General features: G+C 44.0%; 1 protein-coding gene across 4 annotated transcripts in view; it reads left to right on the top strand.

The window, feature by feature from the left end:
* The window catches only part of RAPGEF2 (Rap guanine nucleotide exchange factor 2), a 241738-nt gene that overhangs the window by 92060 nt on the left and 122692 nt on the right, over window positions 1-26986 (top strand). For 3 of the 4 annotated variants that reach the window (XM_082838707.1, XM_082838706.1, XM_082838708.1), the window contains exon 4: window positions 8042-8125. In XM_082838707.1, the coding sequence (XP_082694833.1) occupies window positions 8042-8125 (84 nt within the window). Of the gene's footprint in view, window positions 1-7468; window positions 7589-8041; window positions 8126-26986 lie in introns of those variants that run through there. The other variant, XM_082838709.1, reaches the window with a different exon arrangement.

Here is a 26986-nt window from a genome sequence, read left to right as displayed (position 1 = left end):
GTATTTGTGAAAAAGAGTACAGTTATTGTGTATCTGAAAAGCCATCTGCATCTTGGAAGGTGGCCATTGTTAGGACTTCTGTTTTAAGCCCTGGAACACTTCGTTCATAGGAAATCCGGCTCGGATCCATTGCAGTAGCCATTAGGGTGGGAAGAGGGCTGGACAGGCTTCTGTCCCAAGGGCCTCGCCTCGTCCTACTGAATCAACTGCTGGATTCCCAGGAAAGGGGTAGAGGGTGATTTATTGTCAACAGGTAAAATTCTTCCTGCTTTGGTTATCGGCATAACTGTACATTTGACAGTACAAGTCTGTGCCGGTGAGAGGAGTCTAGTAACAGTGAAGGGGGCCAAGAGCGAGGCCGTGAACTTCAGCAGAGGCTTCCGAGCGGAGCCCACAGAATGGGGTGGGGGTTGTGCGGCGGGAGAAATTTAGGCGGACTTTCTGTTTTCTGGTTTTATCCTTCCGTTGGATGACGCTGCTGGGACAGCAGATACAGGGAAAGAGACGGGTGCTCTCCTAGCCGTGGTCACTGGGGGCTGTCCCTCTGGGTTCCTTGCTAGCGGGCTCCACTTACTTCGTGGAACTTTGTATGGTCCTCGTTTTATTGCCCATCTGGCTTCTTAGCTCGAGATGTGGAGCCGGTAGGCCCGGGTGGTAAGAATCCCGTTCCCATCTCTCCCAGGTGCCGCCGGCTTTGTCGTTTGGACGTGGCGTGGCATCTGGGTCGTATATAATAGAATGCAGCCTCTCTTTCTAAACCTCCCCGAGTCCTGACGCGTGTTGGCCCACGCGGCTGCGTGCCCCCACCTCTCCCTGAGCGGGCGTCCTCTCCACCGTTTCTGGGCGTTTCCGCCCGTATTGCCCGCCGTTGTTCCCACGCTGTTGCCGCCTCGTGCGTCTCCGGGCCCTGCTGCCGCCGTAGCTGTCGCCCTCATGCAGCGCCGCAGGGTGCTCTCTACCCCAGGCCCTTGTGCCGTGCCAGTGCCGTGCTGCCCCTCATCTGCTCACCGGGAGGAACTCCTTCCCGTACCCGCGACGCCCTCCTTGGGCACCGATTTCTGGTCCCAGACTGTTTGGGTTTTCTTGCATGGGGACCATTCCTTCAGTTTCTGTTGGCTGACTCACCCGCCCCCCTGCAAACACACGCAGAGACGTGGGTTAGGTGTCGGTTTGTGGCCGGCAGGAGGTGGGGGTCAGCTCCGCGTCCACTAGGACACGTGTGCCCTTGCCCAGAGCCCCTCCCCCGCCTTTCCCCCCCCCCCCCGCAGCCTTTTAGCCAACTGGGCTCCACTTAAGTTTTCACGTTGTATTAACAACTGAATAAAGTAGCTTTTTCCCAGGTTGCTTTTTTGCGCTCGCATAATCGCCTTTGCTGACTTAATTTGTTTTCTTGTGATGTATTTATTATCTTACTATCCTTTCAGCCCCCTTGTCAACTTGGACTCCCGGCTTCGTTAACGGGGACCGCGCAGCTGCACACGCAGCCCTTTCGTGGGGAGACACTGCCACCCTGTGCACCTCTAGGGTATTGCTGAGGACGTTCTTTAAGCCTCGCTTCATTTCTCCAGTCCCTGATAAATTGAAACTCACGTCTTTGACTTTCAGTCATTTTAACACCATATCTGAGTTGGTGTCTATTCAACTGTTAATACATTGGTTAATACAATGTCTGAGTGCCAGTCGAGCCATATCTAGTGTGTCTGCTGGGGGCACTGGGGCGCTAGAGGAGTTTAAGAGCTAACGGGAGAAGGCTTCCGAGGTAAACGATGATGTCGCTCTGCTTCGTGTGAGCAAATCCAGAGTGTCTGGGAACCCAGGACAGAGGGACTCAATTTATTTGGAAGATACAGAAACGTTTCTCAGAGGAAGTGGTCGTTAACCTGGAATTCAAAGGGCGAGTGATGCGTTTCCTAGGCAGAAGGTACCCTTTAGGAGTGGGAACAGCAAGTTTTTTCAAAGGCCTTGAGGCCTATGTGGAGGAAAAGGGGGAGGACGGCTGAGCAGGGCGCAGTCTGAAGCCCAGGATCTGCTGGGGTTCGGAGCAGAGAGTAAAGGTGTAGGCTGACCCTTGCAGGGTGGGTTGTGAGGGCGGGAAAGAGAGGAAGAGAAGCAGTGTTTTATGTCCCTGCTCTGCAAGGTGCTTGATACGTACTGTGTCATTACATCAGAGTGACGTTGTGAAGAGGGACTAATATCCCCGTTTTACGGTCGGGGAACCAGAACCCCAGGGGCTGACGTCACCAGGACCGCATGGCTGGTGTGAAAGAACGTGTGTTCCCAAACCTTGGCTCTTTGCTCGGCAACAAACTGCTGCTTCCAGGTGCTGGCTAGTGCGGCTGGGCTTCCTCCGGTCCAGGAACTGAGGGTTATAAGCGGAGGTGTATCTTGGTCTCAGTTCCCTGAGCAGATGCTGCTGAGATCTGCTCCGTTCCCACGAGCTGCAGCCCCCCGTGCAGGTGGAGGGAGACCCCTAGGAAGCTCAGGGATGAGAAATCGACAGAGAAGAGCACAGAACAGGCTAAATTTGAACATGCATTTTGGAGCGTGGGAAACAGTAAGTGAGAAGACCTTTTGAGGAAGTGGTGTTGGAGCCGTTCCTTCGGGGTGTGGGGTGACTTAGAAGGTGGGCAGGTGCCGCCCAGGAGGGGGGTTGGGCTGAGGAGTAGAGGCAAGGCAGGCGGAAGAGCGTGGGAGCAGGTTACGTAGGCCTCTTCCTCTCGTCCCCAGGCTGCACGTGACGTTTTGGTTTAGCCTGGGAAGAATGGGCGGCAGGGCTGGACGGTCTCGATGGCTTCAGGGTCCTTCTTTCTGATCGCACGGCGCATCGATCATTTTATGATGGACTGTTTATATTTTGTTTGCTTGTTTTGTTTCGTTTGCCTTGATTCATTTCGTCCCTGTGGATGAAATCAGAACAGGAGCTTTGCAGAGGGCCGCACTTCTGGGCTTCATCTTGCCAGCGGTAGCACGGGGAGGTGCTGGAGTCCAGTCATTTGTCCGTTGGCGTTCTTAGCTCCGTCTGACACTGGCAGGTCGTCTCTAAGTGTCATTTTGGTGATGGGAGAGATTGGCAAGTCCTGTTTTGCTAGATGTACCCCTTTAAGCTTTCGGCTTCTCTCCTCTACCTGTTACTGGTGATATAGGACTAAAGTTACTTGGAAATGGTCAGTTAGAGTTATTCCAAGATTCACCTTTTATCATTTCAGCAACCCTTGATCGAGCTCCTTAGCTCATAGTTTTAAAACATAAAACAACTATTTGAGAAAAATTTAAATGCCATTAGCGAATGAAACTAGTTGTATCGACAGTTGACAGAGTTGTCGTTTTTTGGGGTTTTTTTCCCCTGCCATTTGTTCCAGTTGGGGCTTGAGCTCTAGGCAGTTTTTCTCATGGTTTTTCAACTTGACAAGCCCCCACGCATAAGAATCCCCTGGAATGTTTGCTTAGACGGCATCGTGATGGTTCTCCCACCCTTGATCAGGTACTGGGGTGTTGGCGGGATGGGTAGAGCCTGGGAACATGCATGTTTGCTTCGCATTCCAGGGGACTCGTGTACGTTAAAGCTTGAGGACCACTAGACAGAATCAAGTCTCAGTATTAGTCCTAGGTAATATGAACAATAATAATAATTATACTAATCAGTCTTCCGTTAGCCAGCTTCATCGCCAGTGTGTCTGCAAGCAAGATCTCGGATTCATTTTGCGTCCCCTCTCAGTGTAGACAAGTTTGATGCTGTTACTGCTAGGTAATTTCTTTTTCATCTTTTCTTTTAAAAAACAAACAGTCGTCGCTTGGCACCTATAGAGCCCCACAGGTGACAGGTGCCCTGTGAGAAGGGGCGTATTTGCAGACCTTGAAGGGAAGGGTCGTGCCTCATGCTGAAACACTTGCCTGCCTGACGTGTAATTATACATGAGAGGGGAAAGCACAGAACGGGCTAAATGAGATAGCACAGTGGTTTCAGATGAGGTCAGGAGACTTTTCTGGCTGATTAAGACTGAGTTAAACAGATTTTATGATGGTTATCTCACAACGAGGAATTTTCAGAACAGAAACCAAACCTGAGTCCTGTGGGGTGTGGGTGTGAAAGGTGAGGGGGTGTGTTTCTCTAGCTTACAGCTGTTTCCAGAGCATCTTTAAAATGAGACTCATTGTTTTTGTATTCTTAGTTCTAATTCGTTTGCTTTTGCAAGACATGAATCTTTAAAAGAGACAACTCACTAATAAAGACATCGTGACTGTTTTATTTGGCATGGCAGGTAGTAGACGCTCACCAGATCCAGTCAGCGTTCGAATGGTCATTCTCTGCAGATGCCTCCACCAGCAGACACAGCTCTTGGGAGTTAAGATTTGAATTTTTTGGAAAAGGGAGAGAAACAGGCAAATGAAATTATAGTAAGTGACAGAGATGGGGGACCAGCTTCTTCTCTTCACTTCCTTAAGTCTTTACCAAGGCTCTCCTGATACGAAGAGTCAGCCCTAATTGTAGGGTAATCGGTGGGTATTCGGGGGGCCAGGCTGTTTGCTGTCACAAGTGTTTCATCCATTTTGGACATGGGTTGCCTTTGACTTCACGCGTGTTTTCTGTTCAGCTTCAGGAAAGCTGAGTTTATGAACATTGTGTTAATTTTGTCCATAGTAATTTTACTTTCAAAAAGGACAGATGTGGAATAACTAAAAAGCCAGGGAATGTTTGTTACGTTCTCTGCGTCACAGTTCATCTGGACCATGGTGACATTTATTGTGCTTCTTACCATGATAACAGCTACGGGATGGTCATTGTTGGTGTTTACTGAGCCTCTGTACAGCTCTGCTCACATGCCTAGTTAGTGGTGATCAACCTTGATTTCCTACTAGGTTTCATTTCTCTTGACCAATCTTTTGGTGATAAAGGGAACATGGTAAGTGCAACAGTAGATTAAAAGTTTACAAGATAATTCCTTTTCTCTTCTTTTTATTTCAGTGTTTTATTACTTGTTAAAAAAATTTAAACTATTTTTGCATCTAACAACACATTTTTACTTGACAGAAATCAGAATGAATAATTACACTGTGACCTTATGTTAAGGAAGACAAGTGACATTTTTTCCCCTAAGCTAGGTGAATGATTGTTTTAAATTTATTTATTTATAATTTATTTATTTATTTTTGGCTGTGTTGGGTCTTTGTTTCTGCACGCGGGCTTCCTCTAGTTGTGGCGAGCAGGGGCTACTCTTCGTTGCGGTGTGCGGGCTTCTCATTGTGCTGGCTTCTCTTGTTGCAAAGCACGGGCTCTAGGCACGCGGGCTTCAGTAGTTGTGGCATGCGGGCTCAGTAGTTGTGGCGCACGGCTTCGTTGCTCCGCGGCATGTGGGATCTTCCCGGATCAGGGCTCGAACCCATGTCCCCTGCATTGGCAGGTGGGTTCTTAACCACTGCACCACCAGGGAAGTCCTAGGTGAATGATTGTTGATTGCAAAAGCTCATGACTAAACATTAGAGAGAAAGGGGTATAAATTATTTTTTGAAGTACTTTGCATTTTCATTTGAGAAATCATTTTACTTTGATGGTTTCGTTGGAACTAAAGTCTATTTGACAATATTTTCCTTCATGTTTTCTTGATGCTTTGCTATTGAGGACTAAGCAGTTGTGAAATTGGTAAAGAACGGGCTTGGGAGGAAGCCGTGACTTGCTGCTGATTTGCTCTGGAAGCAGATAGCAGTGAAAGTGATTAGGTGATATTGATTAGTGTGTTAAATAACTTAATTATTCAGAATTTTAAATTCAACTTGGTGGTCTTTGGCAACTTCTGGAATCCATGTGCCAAAAGGAAAAAAGAGAGTAAAAGGGTTTGGCATAGGTTGCGGAAGACTGCCTTGCAACGCACGTGTGGTTTGCTGGGCTGCAGCTTCCAGGCTGTCCTCGTAGAAGAGATGGGGTAGGCTGTGTGCCTCCTGCCAGTGGTTAGAATGCGGACAGGTGTGGGTTAGGACCTGCCCCTGTCTGAGATGGAGGCCACGGGCCGGGGTGAGCGAGCCACACAGGGAGAGAGCCTGGGTTCCCGACACCAGGCTGTCACTACACGTGTGAGAGAAATGGGCTCCTCCATTGTTCGGCCACTGCTGTGTCGGGCTTTCTGCTTTGTTTTCATAGTAGCTGAGCCTGTATCCTGACTAATAAATTTGATAAACTTGCCTCTATAAAATAAAACAACTTAAGACATGGCAAAAGCAGGATAAAGTTCAAACAGAAGCAGCGAACTGGGGAAAAGGTTGTCACAGCTCATGGCTTCAAAATGCTAATTTGTATAAAGTGCTTCTAGATAAGAAAAAGTCTCATGATTTATAGAAAATTGGTTAAAAGTTATGAACTGATTTCACAGAAAAAGAAATAGGTAGGCCTCGTGAGCATAAGAAAAAAGATGCTTTGACAATAAAGAAGAAAAATAAAAGTACACTGAGAGGGCTTCCCTGGTGGCACAGTGGTTAAGAATCCACCTGCCAATGCAGGGGACCACGGGTTCAAGCCCTGGTCCGGGGAGATCCCACATGCCGCGGAGCAACTAGGCCCGTGAGCCACAACTACTGAGCCTGTGAGCCACAACTACTGAGCCCGCGTGCCACAACTACTGAGCCCACGAGCCACAACTACTGAAGCCCATGTGCCACAACTACTGAAGCCCGCACGCCTAGACCCCGTGCTCCGCGACAAGAGGAGCCACCACGATGAGAAGCCTGCGCACCGCAACTAGTGAAAGCCCAGGTGCAGCAAAGAAGACCCAACGCAGCCAAAAAAAAGTACAGTAAAGTACAGTTTTCATCGAGCAGGTTGGCAAAAACCCCGAAGTGTGGTAGACAGCTTCAGGGAAGGGACACCCCTCAGCCCTCGCTTCAGCTGCACCCCTGGCCACCCTGCCCAGCTGCCTGGCCCGTGGCCTCCGCACGCATCCCCCTTCCCTTGGCCGAGAATACTCGTCCCTCGGGAGCCATTGTCTACTCGCTTCCTTTGTTCAGATCTGCTCTTCTCTACGAGACTTGTCCACCATATGTTTAAAATTATAACACCCCACCCCTATCTTCCTTGCCCTACGGTAACTTATTCCCAGAGCATGGATTTATAATTTACTGATCTGTTATATTTATTGTTTATTATGGGGACTGTCCCACCAGAATACAAGTTCCACGAGGGTGGGGATGTTTGTTGCTGTTTCCTGAAGTATCCTAAGCACCTAGAACAGACTTCATCCTGAAATCGTTAAACATTTGTTAAATAAATAGACAGACTCTACTTGCAAGGCCGTGGGAAGGTGGTAGGCACAGAAGTTACTAACTAACCACCGGGACGCTATTTATCAGAGTCACAGTGTCTGTGCCCTTTGACTCAGCAGCTGCAGGTCTAGTTTTCTAGTCAAGGTTACTCCTGGAGCTATAAGCTTACTCATCAGAGTTTTCATGTTACTGAAATGACCAGCAGTGGGGGCTTGCTTAAGTCAAATAAGGCACATCTAACAAGACGGCCGTCTCCTGATGGAAAGATCTCTGCGTTAGCACAGAGGCAAGAGCTCTGTAGCGCGTGCCCTCTTCTCTGTAAAAAGGAGAGGGCGGAGGGGTAAGAACGTATGTCCATCCCTGTGTGTGCATGAGGAAGTTCTGAAAGATGCCAGCGAGTGTGGTGGAGAAATGCAGGGGCTTGGGAGACGGGGGAAAGGGTGGGAAAGCTCAGGTCCGCTGTTTGCCTCTGTATTTTTGTTTTGTGAAGCAAGGGAAAGTATTTTCAGCTCAAAAAAATGAAACTAAAACCCAAAACTTGGAATGGTAGGTGCTGTAGGTCTAATGAACGTTTAAAACATTTAAGTTTGCTGATAAATATCTTTAGCTTATTTAGGTGTGAAAAATAATTTTTAATTCCAGTAGTTGAAGAATGGTATTTTAGGTGTGTGCTTTGTGACATGTCATTGTTCTTCAGGATTGTACGAGTAACATGGATACTGTGTGCTTTGTATGTTATTTTTGTTTTTTTTGTTGGAGATAATCATCTGATTTTATTGTCTTTTCTTTTCAGTCCTGATGATATTGGGACCTGCTGGTACATCCTCCTCTCTGGTTCCGTGTTCATCAAGGAATCCATGTTTCTGCCACGAAGCAGGTATCGCATAGACATTCTGGAGTAGAGTTTCCTTGGAGCTTGAAACCCTTTTGCAGAATGAGTTCTTTTCCCGAATTCCTCTCTCGTCGGATTTCCTGTTCTGCTGACACAAAGCAAGGCAGCACCTTGGGGTGTTGGTATATAAATCTTAAGAAAGGACTCTTCTATGTTGTAAACACTGATTCAACCTCTTTAACAAAGGGCAAGGACAAAGGACGTGCTGGTGACGTGTTACGTGGACGTACCTGGCTAGTTGAGGACTCGTGTGTTCAGAGGGAATGAAAACTGCCTCTCATACACGTCTAAAGAGAGGCTGAGAGGGTTCCCTGGGCCCACGTGGGACTAGAAACAGAAACCAGGGACTAGGTCACCCCTGGGGACGTTCTCCCTGGGACTTTGGCTCCTGGGTGCTGACTGTTGGTTTATGGCCTGTGTCCCTAAAGCTTGCACCATTTGACGGCCGTGCCCATGTCTTTTCTTCGGATCTTCAGGCCACAGTCTGGTGGGGCCGGGGCAGCGGTTACCTAGTTCCAAGCAGCTGTGGCCAGAGAGGGTCAGGGCTCCCCTGCCACCAGCGTGCTGCCCCTGTGCGGGTTCCTGAGGGTCCCTGGAACCCACTGAGTTTCGGGAGTGATTTTTTCCCCCTCGTTGTGTGTGTTTCATAATTAAGTATGTTTATTTTGACCACAGATTTAAAGATTTTAACTGATTAAGTATCTTTATTTAAAATTACTGAGTAAATAAATTGACTAAATTTATCACAGCATAGCAATCTATGCCCCTCCACTCCCCGCCTTCTATAACCTAACTCTCTCATAAAAATATTAAGATACATTCTTGATATATCATTCAGAATGGGTCAGGGACATGTGAAGAATGTGTTTTAGAAATTTTTGTAAGAAGAGTAAGCGAGATGGGGAGAGGTCATTTGTATCGGTCTGCCGAGGTGCAGGAGGTGCTGGGATGGGCCCGGGTGGCAGGAAGGAGGCCCGAGGTGGCGTCTCCGATGGGAGAAGCCTCCGGCGTGGTTCCCAGGCGTCCCCACTCTCGTGCTCCTCCCAGATCAGTTCGGCAGGCGCTATTCTGGTTGGAGAATGGCCCCCTGAGGGAGGGAAGAGCTGCTGCCTGTTTGTTGCTCTTGCAGTAGCACTACTTACAGGATGGTAGTAGCCCCGGTCGTAGTCGTAAACAGAAGTCGTAGTTGTAGTGGTACCAAAATGATGAGAGAACAGTAGCTAAGGCTTCGGTAGGTAGTGCTTTCTGTCTGCCAGGCATCCATCATTTGAAAAGCTTTATTTATATATAAATCATTTAATTTCATGACTGTCGTTTGAAGGAGGTATGGTCGTTACCTGCATTTCTTTTTTAAACTTTTAATTTTGAACTAATTTTAGACCTACAGAAAAATTGCCAAAAAATAGTAGAGTTCCCATATAACCCCCATCCAGCTTCTCCTAAAATTATAACGTCCTGTGTGACCATAATGCAATGAATAAGAGCAGGACATTCACTTCGGTGCGGTACTGTGAGCTAACCTGCAGATCTTTGAATGTCACCGACTGTTCAAGCTCCTCCGTAGGACCCCGCCTTGCATTTATTTTTTATTGCTCCGTAGCCCCCTCCAGTCTCTGGCAGTTCTTCAGTTTTTCCTTATCTTTCAGGACTTCGATATTTTCGAAGAGCCAGGTGTTTTTTATGGTGTTCCTCAGTTTGGTTTTGTGTGATGTACTCACGTGATTAGAATGAGGCTTTGCATTTTCGGCAAGACGTTACCTGCGTTTTGTGAGGAAACTCTGGCAGTGAGGCTGGTGGGTGGTTTTCCATCCTCGAACTCTGCCCGGGAGGCTTGGTGTGACCCTGGGAATGAGTCCGGTCATTCAGGGATGCTGTTTCCCAGAGGAGTTGAATAGAACACTCTTCCTTCAAACACAGGACCTACTATTTGCTCTCTTTCTGGGGGCTCTGACTCTTATTTCCAAACTTGGAGGTGGGTAGAGGCAGCTAATATTTAAGCATAGGCATGTTTTTAAAATTACATATAATTTTAATGTAAAAAGTAATGATAATTGCTATATAAATGCTCAAAGGGAAAGGTAAGGAAAAATACCCTCTGAAGTCCGTCATCCAAGGTAATCATCCTTTAATAGTCTAGTCTTTTCCTATCTAGCCTGACATGTATGTGTTCTGCATACTTTATAAACAACTTAATGTCTTGCTAATTTCAATTAAAGACTATGTATTCACTTGACTCATTAATGTCAAAAACTCTTTGTAAAGGCTTACTCGTTACGCATTAGGATGTCTGTTTAATGTTCAGTTATTTGAACCTTCCACAGTTTGGTTAATAATTGTAAAGAGTAAGTTTTTGATACTTTTTATTGTAAATAATGGTATAAGGAATGTGATTTGAAGTTTATGCATCTTAGAGAGAACCGAGGTCAGCGACGTCGTGATACAAGGTCTGTTGTACAAATGAAATCTATAGACCAGGTCCCCAGAACGGCACAGGAGCCTGTGGCCATCTTTCCTGACTACCAGCCGTCATCAGCTTCAAGTGACAGCTTGTCCTAACTCGTGGAACGGGAACCCAGTGTTCAGAAAACTGCTGTTCTACAAGAAAGAGGACTTGCAGTTCAGGCCTGTTTGATGAATACGTTGGCTGTCCACGTCTAATTATTTTCAAAGATGTCATGCGTTACTCTTTCTCTGGCTGTCTGTCAAATGCCGGCGAGTCAGGGCTGTAATGGGGTGAAGAAGGGATGGTGTTTCTGACTGAATGACAAGCCAGCGCTATTTATAGGTTATTTCTTCAACGTTGCGCCTGGTGACCTTTGCTGCGTCCGAGTTATTTGTTTCCTTTGGAGATGTTGCCTTAGGGACAGTCCTGAGATTGTTTTCGTAAGAAGGGCCCTCTGCTGGTCCTACCTTAAAGGTTTACATCAGTGATTCTTACATATTTTCCTCCAGGAAACACTGAGATTTGATTAAAGCGTCATGTGGACGAGGTGTTAGTAGCTGTCTGGTTTTATAAAACAAGTAGTTCACAGATGACTCTCTCCATTTACCATGGTAGCCTGGAAATTGGTTATCCTTATGTATAATAAGTAACCTGACCATTCTCTTGAAAGTTTCAACTCATTTTGACGGGCAATTCACCCCGAACAGTTAGTTTTGGATCAAAGCACTTTGGACAACATTTTCACATTTTTGACTAATTCTCATGAAATTGCCTTGACATGTGATATCATCCAGTAGGAAGGGTGGTGTACGCTGCAGGTTGGCTTCCAGATTTCATGAGCTTTATTGAATTCCTCAGTTGACATTTAGGCCAGCATTTTATGGTTTTGTTTTTATTTTTAGACAGGTAAAGGTTGTTCTGTATTTTGGTTATTCAAGCATGAATATTATTCCTTGATGAGATTTTTAACATTTGTGGAGCTTATGAATTCCTTTGTGACTGTCAGTGACAACCTACTCACTCTGCCTCGGTCCACGCCATGTCAGTGAGAAGATGATGTTTTGTGAGTTTTACTGTAAACCTATTAGAAATTTACCGAGTTGTGAAACATGGATATTTGCACAGGTGGCTGTCCTGTCACTTACAGTGTTGCGTATAATGCCGTTGTTACAATTCAGTGTCTTTGCATGAGCAGAAGGCGGGTGAGCAAAGGTGAGGTAGCAGTGCAGCAGAGGCTATTCTCATTCTCATTGAGGAAAAGGCCAGAGTGGACACTTGCCATAGATGGACATAGAAATGGTAGAAACGGTATGTGTTTTTCCAAGCCTGTAAGCAGAGCAGTTAGCAGTTGTGGTCCAGGCTGTGCCCTGCTGTTCACGTCCACAGTCGTGGTATGTTAGATTGGTGTCTTAAGACGGTGACGGGCAGAGGGTAGCGAAGTGTCTTGAAGAAGGTGTTTTCCCCCCAAAGTTTTTCAAAGGCATCATTTGCAGCAGCCTTGGGGCTGGGAACTGATAGAGGAAAATTATCTTAGCTGAAGGTGCAGGTTTAGAAATCGTTTTTAAAAGAACATTTGGTTTTCTGTACACAATGGGCAGGAAAATACTAATAATGTTTATTGCCCCAGTGTGCTCTAAATCAGTGTATTTAAGGAACTGTAATAGACATTATTATATTCTTAAATCTTCTCACTTTCAAAAGTGCCCCACAGTGCTGAAGCCCATTTATAGCAAAGTCACAGAATAGTAACTTGGATTAATGTTGTTTTTTGACTGCTGACTTCTTTGAAAGGCTGATAATTCTATGCAATAATTTAGGTAGTAAAGATAGGCCCAGACTGTGTTTCTAAACTTTCAACTTGCTGTTTGGGTTGTTTATTAGAGAAGGAAATAGCTTCCCTAAGTGTGTTGTTTCGTGTTGTTTTTTTTTTTGGCTGTACCACACGGCTTGAGGGATCTTAGCTCCCTGACCAGGGATTGAACCCAGGCCCTCAGCAGTGAAAGCGCAGGGTCTTAACCACTGGACCGCCAGGGAATTCCCTTACCTAGGTTGCATATTAACTCATAGAATTGGAATCTTTTTCTACCAATATAGCAATCATTTTTATACTTATTTGCAAAAAAGACGGTACACTAGATGTTTTAGACGTGAAGCATTATTGTTAGACAGACTCTTCTTGAATTTATGTTAGTCACAATCTTGAAAAAAAAAACACTCCTACTAAAACATTGAATCTGATTTTCTCAGTAGAATCAATTTTATCATAGAGGCCTCCAAGGAAGGCCTTTTCATAGAAATGATTGTGCACACCATATTTAATCATAAATAGATAATATTTTTATTGCTCTGACAGTCAAAAACTGTCTCTATTTTTCACATTCAGAGCAATCAGTACGCAGTCTCTTCCCCTTCATATCAATACAGTACCAGGGTAGGGCCTGTGAGGCTGAAGGGGAAGATCTGGGGAGACGAGGCCGTCGTATGTGCAACATGAAAAAATTGCCCAGGGGTCATTAAACGGTACAGCGTGAATTGGTGTAGCAAAGGCCACAGCGAAGGCAAAATTCCCCCAGAGACAGGGGTGTTTTAATGCATGTGGATGGTAGTCGAGGGTGGCTGTTGAGGAAGTGAATTTTGGGTTGCGTTGATGGTTTAGACTGTGGGGCAGTGGTTGGAAAGGAAATCTGAACATAGTAAAGAGCATGAGTGACGGCACGGAAATAGGAGTCAAGGACGCCAGTGCAAAGATGTGTAGGAGCTCGAGTAGGGCCACGAGAGGAGGACTATTTGTCTGGGATAGACGTGCGCTCCAGGCGTGGAGAGCTGCCAAGCGTCAGCGATGGTGCCGTTCACGAGAGCCCAGTTTACAAAGCTGCACCGCGTGGCCGGAAAGCCCAGGGCCGCTGGTCCCTTAGGTCTCCGATAACACTGGCACACGTCGGAGAAGGGCGTGCAGCATTGATTTGCACCACAGTAGCCGTGTCCCCCTACGGTTAGTGTTCCTCTGCCGCCGATACCAAATACACCCACAATTTAAAAATTAAAATTTTGTCACGGTACTCGTGATAATCACATTTTAAATTAGAGCTGGCAGCTATGATGAGGATAAGTGGGGAGACAAGACATTTAACTAATCAGTTCTGAGAGGCTGAAATACTCTCCTCATTTTGACTCACATGGCAAACAACGAGCTACTCGAGATGAGGAATCGCAGGCCTCCTTTCTGCTTGCCCGTGCTACGTGGCAGGTTAATTGATTGCTCGGAGAACTCGCTAGTTGTTTGCAGGAGTGAAAGAAGGTGAAACGGTGGGAGAATGATTCTGTCTCTGTGGCAGGGACGGAAGGCACAATTAAATATTCCTTATTCCACGTAAAGGGCTGTATAGGATTAGAATATCGTATTCTTGGAAGGGGCACAAATTCGTTTCGTCATGTGATGCCTCATGGGAGATGGACGATGGCGTTTTAAAAACAACTCGCGTGTCATGGAAGGGCGCCCTCATTGGGCATGTGTCCGAAAGGTGTGAAGAGAAGCGGGGATCAGGTCTGGAAGTTGTCCATTACAGGTGAGGTTTACCTCCAGGTGTTGGCAAGATCCCAACGGTGGCGGCACAGATTAAGCTCAGAGGGAAGGCGTGGTTATGGAAGACGGGATGGGAAAGGTAGAAAGCCAAAGGGAAAACTGCCTCATTGAGTTTTAATGAGGAGATAAGATAAAAGATACCGTCTCACATGGGGAGACATCGGTAACTTATAACAGGATGAAATGAGGTGATAATACGCTTTTCTAGTTTTCTTTATATTTCTTTGCTGTTAGAAGTTTCTCGTATTTCTTGAAAACATCCTCCCTCCCTCCTTCCCTCCCTTACTTCCAAGAGAAACCGTAAGACTCTGTTTAATGGTTATTTGGAGTGACCTAAAGTGAGTGGATTAACAGCAGAGTAAGGGCTAATAGGAGCTACTTATCTCGGCCATTATTTTGTATAGTCCGTTGTCACATTGTTTTGCAGAAGCAGGTGACTGGACCTGTCATTGACCAGTTAATGAAATAGTCGGTTAGGCATGGAGTCACAGAAATGTACTTCTATTTTAACTTCTAACTTAAAAATGTTCGATTTGATCTGCACATGGAAGCATATGTATAGCTGAATGTATAATCGGATTAAAATATACACCTACATGCATAAAGGGGTGTGTGTGTGTGTGTGTGTGTGTGTGTGTGTGTGAGAGAGAGAGAGAGAGAGAGAGAGAGGGAGAGAGAGAATGTGAGAGCTGGTCCTCTGGGACTTGACTGTTTTCCCTCAAGCTTCTACAGTTATTTCCTCCACATCCAGCCCAGCAGCAGTTAAGCTGACATATCTGTATCAGATCACCAAAGCATTCTACTTCATAGGTTAAGTAATTATTAAGTTAAACAGAGAGTTATCAAGAGTAAATGGGGACTGTATTGTTCTTTTAAATCCCTAGGAGGGATAGTGTCCTAACACGTTCATATCTTAGGAGGATGTTTGCCAAGAGGGTGATCAATAGCGAAGAGCAAAATGACTGGAACTGATGTCCAGAATCAAACCTCACCCTCTGAGGGAGCTGGATGCTTGGTTAGTACGAGTGAGCCTTTCTGTCCTGCCCTCTGTCCTGAGTGGCTCGGCTGCTGGTGTTTATATGCGTCTCCTTCTGTGTTACTCAGCCACCCTACAAATGTAATCGAGCCTCCACGTGCCTGCCTGGACCGTGGTGCTGACACACGGAGACGCTGCTGTGGGTCCCCAGAGCCGAGGGATGATGGCGTTGTGCGCAGAGAGGTGGGGGCGGTCTGCTCGTCTGCTGCTTCACGGAGCATCAGTAGGGTGAGACTGGAGATGTGACTTTGGGTTTAACAACCTGCAGGTCACAGGTGGCCTGAGTGAGCCCGTCTCAGTCAAGTGGTAGAGCTCGTTGTGCAGATGAGCCCTGGAGCAAGAGAAGTTGCATTATTTCCAGAAATTTCACTGTAGAGAGGAGCGGGGAAGCAGGGTGGTGGCTGGAGGTCCATGGGGACTTGTCTCTTCAGAAGAAGCCAGAGCGTGTCTGTGGGTGGATGGCAGTGACCCAGCAGAGGGCTTCGCACGGGAAGGAGGGGCCTTGCTGCAGAAGTGGCTGAAGCCTGCAACGGGGCAGGTGTTGGCTCTGGAAAGAGTGCGAGCGCTGCACCCTTACATGTGCTCTCGATCAGAGCCACAGATCCGTGGGTGGGTGTGGGAGCCCAGTGGTGGGCGCTGAGGGGTTTTGACAGAGAGGGAGGTGGTGAAACAAAGGGAGTGTTGAGTGCCCACTTAATACCAGTGGTCATTGAGATGTGGTCATTTATGTTCCGCCCACCGCCCAGCAGGTGTTTGGGGGCAGGTGTGGAGCAGGTGGGTGTGGGCACTGCTGGCTCTGTGCTTTGCCAGGGACGCGGTAACGGGGCCAGGGGAGCAGGGCTTACGGGTGCGCCCAGGCACTGGGACTGAGGATACATGTCTGGAATTCCATCTCTGATGGCTTCATAAACAGCTTGTCACCTACTCTAGAAATTTCTTTGAGTCTCAGTTCTGACCTCTCTTTTCTCTCCTGACAGCTGCTTTTTGTTTTCTTTTAGCAAGTAACCCTTCAGAGTTAGGAATGACCATACCTGTCAAGTCACCTGCCTCGGTCACCACCGCCAGGGCCTTTGTTGTCAGAGCACCTCCCCACCTGCCCTCAGGACTGCTTCCGTATGAAGCCATATCATCGTTTAAAAGCTCACGCTTTGCTTGTTGATCCCTTGCCTAAGGAGCTTAAGTGACATTCAGCCGCCAAACAGATAAAACCCAGCCTCTGCAGCGAGGTGTGCAGGGCAGCTCAGGACGTCTTCAGGCCCACCGTGCTGGGCCGCTCCCTCTGCTGGGACGGCCACTTCACCCCTCCTCACCTGTGAAAACCACATGCTTTCTCAACTGTGAGAGTCTTTAAAGGCCTGGGCTGTATTGTCCATCTTTGCTTCCCCGGTGCCTAGCACAGAGCAGGCATTCAGTAAATATTCGTTGAATCGTACTGGTTCAGGATTATATTTTTAACGTGCCCTTTAAAAAATCAGTTTAAAAAGGAGCTTAGCCATACTGTGCTAAGCTAGTGAATGCCTTTAGAAGTCACTGGTAATAAGCTATGATTTATTGGAAGTCAGGTTAGTATAGAGGAGAAGAATTGGGAGGGAGCAGGGCTGCAGTGTGTCGGAAGGACGGGTCCAGGGAGCCCGGGGTGGAGGTACCGCGTCATCCGTGCAGGGCGTGGTGGGAGAGGGGAAAGGGCAGACGGCATCTTACTGGGTATCGTTCATTCGCCGTCTGTATTAATTACAGTGAAATTATTCATACTGGTTGCATAAAACAGTTGTACGAGCATAGCAGGAGCTACTTACTTTCTCTCTCCCGTAAGAGAACCCTGAAGGTCCACGGCCAGGACAGCCCTAGGTCCCCATCCTTCTTCTCGGCTCATAGCTTCCACTCAGGGCACAGGCTGGCTGCCAAGCTCCAGCCATCATGTCTGCAGTGGGAGCTAGAAGCAGGGGAGAGGCAGACGAGCAAAAAAGTTAACTTCCATCTTTGAAACAACATTTCTCTTCACATCACATTGTCCACGTGTGGTCATATGGCCGCTTCTGGTCGCCCAGGAGCCTGAGGCATGTAGTCTTTTATTCTGAAATGAATTATGCCCCTGAAAATAATAACATAAAAATATCCTTCTAAGGAGAAAGAGGAGAATGGATATTGGAACAGACAGCCAGCAGCCTCTTTAGTCTCCCTCACACTCTCTTAGTTTGTCAGTTACCTTTCTTTACGAGACGTGTCTGTTGCTCAGCCCTGTACCTTTCTCCTTCAGCTGTTACATCATCTGTAACTTCCACTTGTCCTACCTGAGGTTGACTCAAGTCCAAGTATTCCCAGGACACACACACACACACACACACACACACACACATAAGGTAAACATATATATTAAAGATTTTAAGGAAGCGCCGGGAAGGAGCTCCAAATAAGGCAAATACATCTTGAAATAAATGTGAGCTTGGTTGGACTAGAGTTGATGCTGTCGAAGGGAGAGTTTAGTTGCACTTGATGTAAATATGTGCTGTGTTAAATTTGCAATAAGGTAGACGTATAAATTAAAGGAATAGGGTAAAATACGTTAAAAGATACAGTGGGATATACCAAAGCATTCCCCCTTTGGGTATCAGCTATACTTTCTGCCCCAGTACACAGCATCTTCATCTTGGACAGCTAACATGATTTTAGCATCATTTAGACCATACTCCGATGTGATACCCGATCCTCAGAGCAGTACTGTTCTCTAGAGAGGAAGCTCGGTGGCTGGGTCCAGTTGGGAATTTGGTTGCTATAACTACAGCTTCGCAGGTGCGCGGTACATGTAAGTCAGGCTTCCATGGTCCTTGGACTACTGGCGTTGGTGGTGTCCTAACAAAGTAAGTAGCCTTCAAAGGAAGATCTCTGATGTGTTTGTGTGTAGAGATGATGTGGTATCACAGGTCACCTGATGCTTGAAGTCTTCAGTCGGGGAGTTTAGTCATCTATGGTCCTCGTATAACTGAGTGTGTGATTTCATCCTAGAAGTCCATATTTGCAGTGACGTTTGGATTTCTCTTGCAAAAGTAGATATTACATTTCATAAAGGTTTTCAAGTCTGACATGCATGCGTCAGTGAAATACAGTATTGTTTTTCTCTGTAAAATGTTGGAATTGTTTGCTGCTAAGCGTAAAGGAACTCCCAACCCTTGTGTGTGCACACTTATTTTGGGGAAGGGTTGGTTTGGAGGGGTGTGTGAATTACTGTTTCACCTGTATGAATTCAAAGTGTCTTAAAATACATAGCAACTAAATTGGGTTTTGTTTAAAGAAATATACTTTCAGTATTGGGGACACTGACAGAAAATGACCAGAGTAAGGCTGTCGCTAAGAGAGAGATTCATAGAAGAAGCAAATTATACTTGGTAAAACTGGAATGTCTATTAAAATAAAATTTCCAGTTAACCACAGTTCAGGGACCTTCTATTTTATTTTACATTGACTATAAAATTATTATGAGTATAAAATTACATATACAATATATAGGTACATGTTATATGTAATAGACAACACCAGTCATATATTTGAACGTTAAAGAAAATGAATTTATTCTGTACTATGAACCCCACTTTATTTTTTAGATGTACTAAAAATTTTTTTAAGTACTTCAAGAATTAAGAAATAGTTTAAATAAAGTGAAATAATAGCTTAGACATGTATATCACTGCCTTTTTTATAAAAGTTTGAATTTAATTAAATATAATGTGGGTTTAAAAGCTGCCAGCTTAATATTTATTACTGATTAGAATATTGAACTGTAAGTTTAAAATATTAAAAATATTTATTTCCTTAGATATTTTTGCCACACATTTATGGCTTTATAGGTGTTGGCTATTTTTGCTGTTAAATATAAAATATAATTTCTGGTATTGAATGTTCATGTGTTACATAGATCTACATAAACGTCAAATAACTGGATTTTTTTAGTTCTGCTTTTCAAAGTTTTTTTTTGAGTCAGACATTTAAGGATAATTTTTACATTATCTCTTACTGATGACTCGCTCTACGTTTTATAGCTGTAAACTGCGTAGTGTGTCGGTCTCATTAAGATATCTTCGTTATTTCTTAAACATTTTCATTTTCAGATAATTTTTAAAATTAGGGCCATGGCCAAAATCTGTCCAACACTTTCCTGTATTTTTTTTTATTATTATATTTTGGTTCATTAGGGTGCAGTTAGAAAACCACCATTAAGTATTCATACTTCATTCAGTTTTACAAATAGGAAAACTATTTTCTTTCATCAGTCTAAATCATATCCAGCATGTATATAAGTATGTATGTACGTATATCAGAGGTTTTCTGCTGCCATGGTAGTTTTTATAGTCTATAATAATAATAATTAATTCTTATTCAGAATTTTGAGACCATTTCAGTTTACCACTTTGTCACCTCATCTTGGATTTTAACTAATATATAATTTTGGAAACAGAGAATGCATAGGGTCTTCAAGGTTTTATAATCATTATCCTATTTAAGTGAACTTTAAAAAGAATTGAGGTAATATTGACATATATTAAGTAAACTTCTGTATGTTAATTTTGTATATAGTTAATTTATATAGTTATATGTAGCTTATATTATATATAGTTACATTTTATATATATATATATATATATATATATATATGGTTAATTTTGTGTATGGAAGCATCATTGTGGCTAAAAGCAGAGATTTTTTTTTTTGGTTATTTATGTCAGAGTACAGAGTAATTATTGTCCTTCAAATAAATGGAGAAGAGCTGCCTGATAACCTCTCAAGCCTGAGAAGTATTTTTTAACTTTTCTAAGAATATGCTTGTGGAACAAAACGTAGAAAAAACCTTGTATTTGGCAATAAAGATGGTTGGGAGATAACATGAAAGGTTTGACTGAACTGGGCCTGTTACTGGATTCACCTGGCTTAGAATGGGTACGGCACTGAGGTCCAGGTTCTGGAGGTTTTCAGTCACTACAATCTGGGCTGGACTTTATACTCCTGTTTTCAAAGCTTACAAGCAGTTGGTCAGTCAGATCTGAACTGAGCAGCTGGGCTAATGACCATGGAACCAATGGGTAAGCACTGGAGTTTTAAGATGAGTGAATGAGGGGACCCTGGAAGATGCCATAAAGCTGGGACTGGAGATAGGAACCCCATCTCTGTGGCCTTGGTTAGCCAAGGTCAAGGGCCTGACCAGTGTTTTCATGGAAATAGAATTCGATGTGAGAGTAGTTTAGGAGGACTGATGATGGAATTTAGTGACTGAAATTATAGATACGGGAGAGGATGGACTAAAAGATGCTTTGAGCTTGCGTGTCTGGCAGTGTGATGCATTTGACAGCTACAGCCTAATCCAGGGGGTTGGGGCGGGTGGATATTAGAGGTGCAATGACTATTTTTGACTTTAGGGCAGGTTATGGTTCGCGCTTTGACAGACAGGCGAGCTGCAGGGGATATGAAGACATGCTCTGGGCATTGAGCCACCTGAAAAGCTTTGGGGGAAGGGGAGGGCAGGGGAGGGGAGGGTGGAGGGGCAGGTAAATAGGGGGAATACAGAGGCAAAAAAAGAGATGCTTATCATGTCAGAAGGCTATAGGGACAGACTTTGACAACTAAACTTGTGCTTTACTGCCCATTCCAGTCCTATTTTGAAGCAAGACATGCAATATATTGCCAATTCTTATATAAAGGGGATGCCAGATATTATAAACCCTATTGAATTTTATAAGTGAGGTCGTATTAATTTTTACAAAACATAGTTTGAAACTGATGGTTTGGGTTGCTTCCAGTTTTTGGCTTCTGTTTGTGTGGACGTATGTTTTCATGACTTCTTGAATACATACCTAGGAGTGGAATTGCTGGGTTATGTGGTAAATGGATGTGTAACTTTATAAGAAGCTGTCACACTGTTTTCCATAGTGGCTGTAACATTTTGCCCTTCCCACTAGCAGTTTTTGAGAGTTCTGGTTGCTCCACATCTTCTCCAACACTTGGTATTGTCCATCTTCTTAATTTTAGCCACTCTAGCATATATGTGACGGTCATCTCACTGTGGTTTTATTATGTGTTTCTCTGAAGACTAGTGTTGTTGAGAATTTTTTTAATGTGTTTATTGGCCATTCACATATCTTCTTTGAAGCGTTAGTTTACCCGTTTCAAACAGTTCTTTTAAAAAATTGGATTTTGCCCATTAAAAAAATATTGAATTGACTGTCTTATTTTTGAGTGTGTTCTTTATGTATTCTGGGTACAAGTCCTTCTTTAGATATATTTAGCAAAAATTTTCTTCCAATCTGTGGCTTGCCTTTTTCTTAACTGTGTCTTTTAAAAGCAAAAACTTTCCACCTTAATGAAGTCCATTTATGTCAGTGTTTTCTTTTATAGTTTGTACTTTTGGTATCCTGTTGAAGAAATCTCTTCTTCACTTGATGTCAGAAAGGTTTTCTCATGTTTTTCTTCTAGAAATTTAATAATTTTAGCTCTTCCATTTAGGCCTGAGATCCATTTTGATTTAATTTTTGTGTATGGTGTAGGTAAGGGTTGAGGTTTGGCTTATGTTTCTTGATACAGATATTCATCTGTTCCAGAACTATTTATTGAAAAGAACATTTTTTTATGCATTAAGTTGCCTTGGCACATTTATTAAAAATCAGTAGACCAAATTTGTTTCAGGTCTGTTTCTGGACTCTTTCTTTTCTTCTATTGATCTATCGATACATGTCAGTTCTTATACCAGTACCACATTATCTTTATTTGTGTAGCTTTATAGTAAAAATCCTGTAGTATAAATCCCTCACTTTTGTGCTATATCAAAATTATTTAGCTCTTCTATGTCTTTGCTTTTCCATATAAATTCTGAAATCTGCTTGTCAGTGTTAGGGTTTGACTGGAATTGTATTGAATCTGTAGATCAGTTTGGGAAGGTTTACTACCTTAATATTGAGCCTTCCAAACCATGAACATGGTATAGCTCATAATTTATTTAGATCTTCTATTATTTTCCTTTGTAGGATTGCATCCCCTTTTGTAGTTTTTAGTAGCTTTGTAGTTTTGTAGTTTTACAGGTCATACGCAGCCTTCATTAACTATATTCCTAAATATTTTTTGATGATACATACTAGGTTTTTAACTACCTCAGTCTATAAGAACAGATCTGAAACAGGTTAAACAATATTGCCAGGGTTACTGTTGGTAGAATTAGAAGGAACGGTTATTTACAAAACAAGGGGAAACAAGATAAGTTTGGTTTGTGAAAAATGTCCACATTCCATGCAGTTGAATTCAATAAATTGACATTTTATTACTTGATATCTTCGTAAGAAATCACACATATGTGTGAATTTATGCTTTTCCTTTCTTGGAAATGTGTTCTTTTAACTTCCAAGAATTTTGTGAATGCAGTATTATTCAAGTGACCTGAATTATTGTTTAGGTCCTATTTTATAAAGACATGTGTGCTATTTCAACATCTTTTATGACATATACCGGATTTGGGGGAGGCTGGTGGCTGGGTTTGGGTGCCATTCGTATAAGCCTTTAAAGAACATCAGATGTTTCTGTTGCCATTATTTGAATGTTTGATTCTTGAGATCAATTCAGGTTTTTACTGGTTAGGATGAATCTGAACTATTCATTTGAATTCATCTACCATTTTTCTCACTAACAAGTTACATAGGTCTGTTCAGTTATTTCTTCATGTAATTGTTTATTTTACCCCTAATGAATTTTACAGAAGTCAAGTTATTTTCTTTTATTGTATTATTATTTTTTATATAAATGTGTTTATTTATTTTATTTTTGGCTGCGTTGGGTCTTTGTTGCTGTGCACGGGCTTTCTCTAGCTGCGGTGAGCGGGGGCTGCTCTTCATTGCAGTGCATGGGCTTCTCACTGCGGTGGCTTCTCTTGTTGTGGAGCACGGGCTCAGCAGTTGTGGCATGCAGGCTCAGTAGTTGTGGCCTCTGGGCTCTAGAGCACAGGCTCAGTAGTTGTGGTGCACGGGCTTAGTTGCTCTGCGGCATGTGGGATCTTCCCGGAGCAGGGCTTGAACCCGTGTCCCCTACCTTGGCAGGTGGATTCTTAACCACTGCGCCACCAGGGAAGTCCAAAAATCAGGTTATTTTAAAATAAGACCTCAGAGCTGAGCTTCCTCGCCTCTTCAGCTCATCCACAGCGTGCTTTGCACAATGAAACGGGGAAGATTTAACAAAGGCATTTTGGATAAGGCATGTGTCCAGAAGCTGATGGGAAAGCTGTTATGGACCATAACTTTTCTGCAAACTGATCAGCTGCCATCTGTGTACAAAGCACTGTCATCAGCAGAGAGGCCTGTTTGTGCCACTGAGTAGACTGATAGCAGCACATCAGTTTAGCTGAGCTGTTCCCCAGCAGCTGGTCACGAGGACATAGACACCACCGAAGTGTAGTCATCACCACACCACTGGCCTTTGCTGCTTAGATTGTGGCAAGAGACAAAAACCGCTTGCTCCCTTCACCCCCGTACAGCTGAGGTAAGAGCCACCTTTTCTCTCTAGAAGGGAAAAAACGAGCAAAAGCGGCCTCTTTCAACTTTTCCCATGTTGCTTTGATATAAATTTATGCTCGTCTTCTCCACGGTAATCATTCCAGCCAGGTGCACAATTCAGCATCCCTCTGGTGGTGGAGAGCCGTGTGTGTAGTAGAGCTCGGGTACATTTTAATAACAAAATTGCGTTGCCGAGCCCACCTAGGCGTTTGACCTTGAAGGCTCAGAGGAGAGCAGACATGGCAGATTTCCCTACGTGCCCTTGGCTTCGGAGAGTGGGTAATGAATAGAAATTGATAAAGAGTGTCTGTCAGGCTGCCGCTGAGGTCATGAGGCTGGTATGCGGAAACAGTGCCCGACACGACACGCGTAACTCAGAACTGCAGCCCGGAGGGTGGGTGGGTCACCGGAGCAGGAAATTGGCCATCAGGCGGAATGCAGGCTCCGAGCACAGGCTGCATCCGCGTGGACTCAGCCGGAGAAAACACAGGGGCCATGGGGCGGGCTCGAGGCTGCAGACACCCAACTCCTCTACAGCGAGGCAGCACTGTTGCCGCTGCTTCAAAGATATGGAAGCCAGTGCAGGTTAGATTTGTTTTAAGGGATTGAAATGTTAACAGCATAAGTATCAGATGGCTAGTACTTCTGTAGTTACTTAGATCACAGGCTACTGAGGAATGAACAGAGGGGGAGAAAACATAGCTCTGAGGCTTCGCTTGTCATTTTTTTTTCCTGCGCTCTGTTTTTATAAGCGAAGGTTAAAATGTGGAGATTCGCTGTGTAGAGGAGCCAATCTCTGTTCGTCTGTGCAGGGTGATGACTGTTAGAATACTTCTAAATGAGCCTTGAAAGAAACTGTCTGTTCAGTTCTCCCAAATACTTCTGAAATAGCCTGTTCACACACACAGCTTCTGTGTGTACTTGGTGTGTGTATGTTTTTGTTTTAAATAGCTATTACTTTTTTTTTGCTTGTTAAACTAATGAGTGAGGACAACATATTTTTAAAAGATTAAATGCATTTTTATGATGTCTTTAAAGCCACCGTCCTCTTCTGTTAAATGTATTCCCGTAGAGTCCACTGATTTTTGAGAATGGAATTGGTTGCATCAGCAGTTACTCGTTAGATTTTTTTTTTCTTAATGTGTATTGCTATTCTGCTATCTGAAGACAGGGGCATGTGAGTATTTTTTCGTAAGTCCTAAATAACTGAATTGGTTTTGGTTTAGGAGCATCAGGCCAGACATTTTTTAGGTTTTAGTAACTGCTTATCATTTCCTAGAAATGAAGATATGAAAAATGGATATCTCGGAGAATCACGTTTTCAATCACTTTGTAAATTAGGACTGCCTACCAGTGTAGTCACGGTGTGATTGCTGTGTATTCCCTCTCTGGATGTAGCCTGACATGAAAAAGTTTACATTCCAATACTGAGGAGTTGCATTCCACTGGGCAGTTCTGACGTACCACAGGAATGCGGAGGCCCATACAAAGGGCAAGCTTAGGGCCACTGACGGAAGAGGCTTCCGTGCTCAGCGACTGCCTTTCGTGGAAACTCACACTCACAGCAAGTGCTCATGACTCAACTTGGATGGGGAAAATGTGGTCACAGGAACGCAGGACAGGGTGGCCTTCCCTCAGAAGGAGCCTGCAAAACCCTGTCCGGTGAATCACAGCCTGTGGGTATTTGTGAAAACTAGGTAAGATTTTATATTTGCAGGCATTGGTGCTGTCTTCCTGTGAGCCTTGAACTTGAAAGTTTATCAGGCTGTTAATGTTTTTCTCTATTTTACATTATGTAGAAGACTAATTACTTTCAGTAAATTTTTTGTCTGCATATTGTGGGTACTATCAAGTCATTCCATTTTGCACCTGTAAAAATATTAAACTTAGTTTATTTCACTTTTAGGAACAATTTGTAATTCTTAATTTTTAATTCGTTCCGTTAAAATAACTTAATGGGAGTGAAAATCTGGATTGTTAAACTGTCTTTGGAGCAACCATTCCTCAGTTAGTTTTACTGGGGGAATATGAGCATTTAGTAATACTCTGTTGTGCTGCAGGTGGTCTTTTCATTGATCATTTGCTGGGAGTTTAACCTTTTTTTTTTTTTTTTTTTTAAATAGCGCAGAGAACCAATAGTTTGATGCAAAGTGAGTCTGCGTCACTTTTAGTTGTCACCTTTGGTTGTTTAGTGTGAGATTATCAGGACATTCTGAAATTGCATTGAGGTTAATAGTTGAAAGCCAAGCTATACACCATACTTTTACAAAACAATTTAGAAGGGTTTAAAGACTATAGTCACTAAATGTTCACACCTTGTAGAATCAGAAGCCTGTCAGCGTTCTTAAAACACACATACCGTACTTCTCCATTTCTCCGCATCTCTTTCTAACTTTCTGGCCTTTTGTGAAAGGCTGGCATCAAGTAGAGGAAGGGCTAACAGGTTTTTAAGTATTCAGGCCGTCTCACTGATAACTGTTACCTACATCTTTTTTGGAAAGACAGTTATTATATATGTATTTTAATATTTGTATCTTATATGTAAATGCCCATGTACATAGAAAGACTGAAATTACCAGAAGACAGGGATCATTTTTTTTTAAGTTTAAATTCAAAGTTAAAAAAAAGCTGTGTCACTTTAAACATTGAGTTTAAAATTTAAAAATCTCTTTGTTTATCTTGGTACGTCGTATTATGAGTGCCATTTCAAAGGAGCAGATGTGCTAGTAGTTGAATTTCTGGCGGCAGCTGCCTGAAGAGGCTTGGTTTTTATAGATTTGACATTTAAATCTTTGAGTCTCCCAGGGTGACCCTCAGGCTCTTGATGGTCATGTGTAATTTTGCTGAATTCGAGTTGCCTTCTGAACTCCAACAGCTGACTTGTCTTTTTCCCTCCGCTAGCCAGTGCGTGAGCAACCTGCTGAGAATCCACCTTCCCACAAAGCTCTGTCCCCACTTGTCACTGGGCTTATGCTTGACTGGTCTAAGAGATGCACTATAGCAATATTCCTGAGGAGGTCTGGGAATTACTCCTTGTGCATGGCAAGCTTACCAAAGACCAGAGTTCTTATATTCTTGAGTGTGGAGAAGGGCTATAGCAGAAAGTCGGAGGAAGGGCCAGGTCGGTGTGGGATCCCAGAACCCTGGGTGACGGAGTCTGATGGTGATTTGGGGCATCTCTTTTAACCTACTCTTAGGTATGTTGGCTTAGTTTCTCCACTTACGCAATGAAAATTGAACTGGAGGGACAGTTCTCATGGGAGGA

This window comes from Leucopleurus acutus (assembly GCF_964270905.1).
Source record: "Leucopleurus acutus genome assembly, chromosome: 4".
In the NCBI taxonomy this organism is placed as follows: domain Eukaryota; kingdom Metazoa; phylum Chordata; class Mammalia; order Artiodactyla; family Delphinidae; genus Leucopleurus; species Leucopleurus acutus.
The sequence above is the reverse complement of the archived record's forward strand: the minus strand, read 5'-3'. Positions and strand labels throughout refer to the sequence as shown.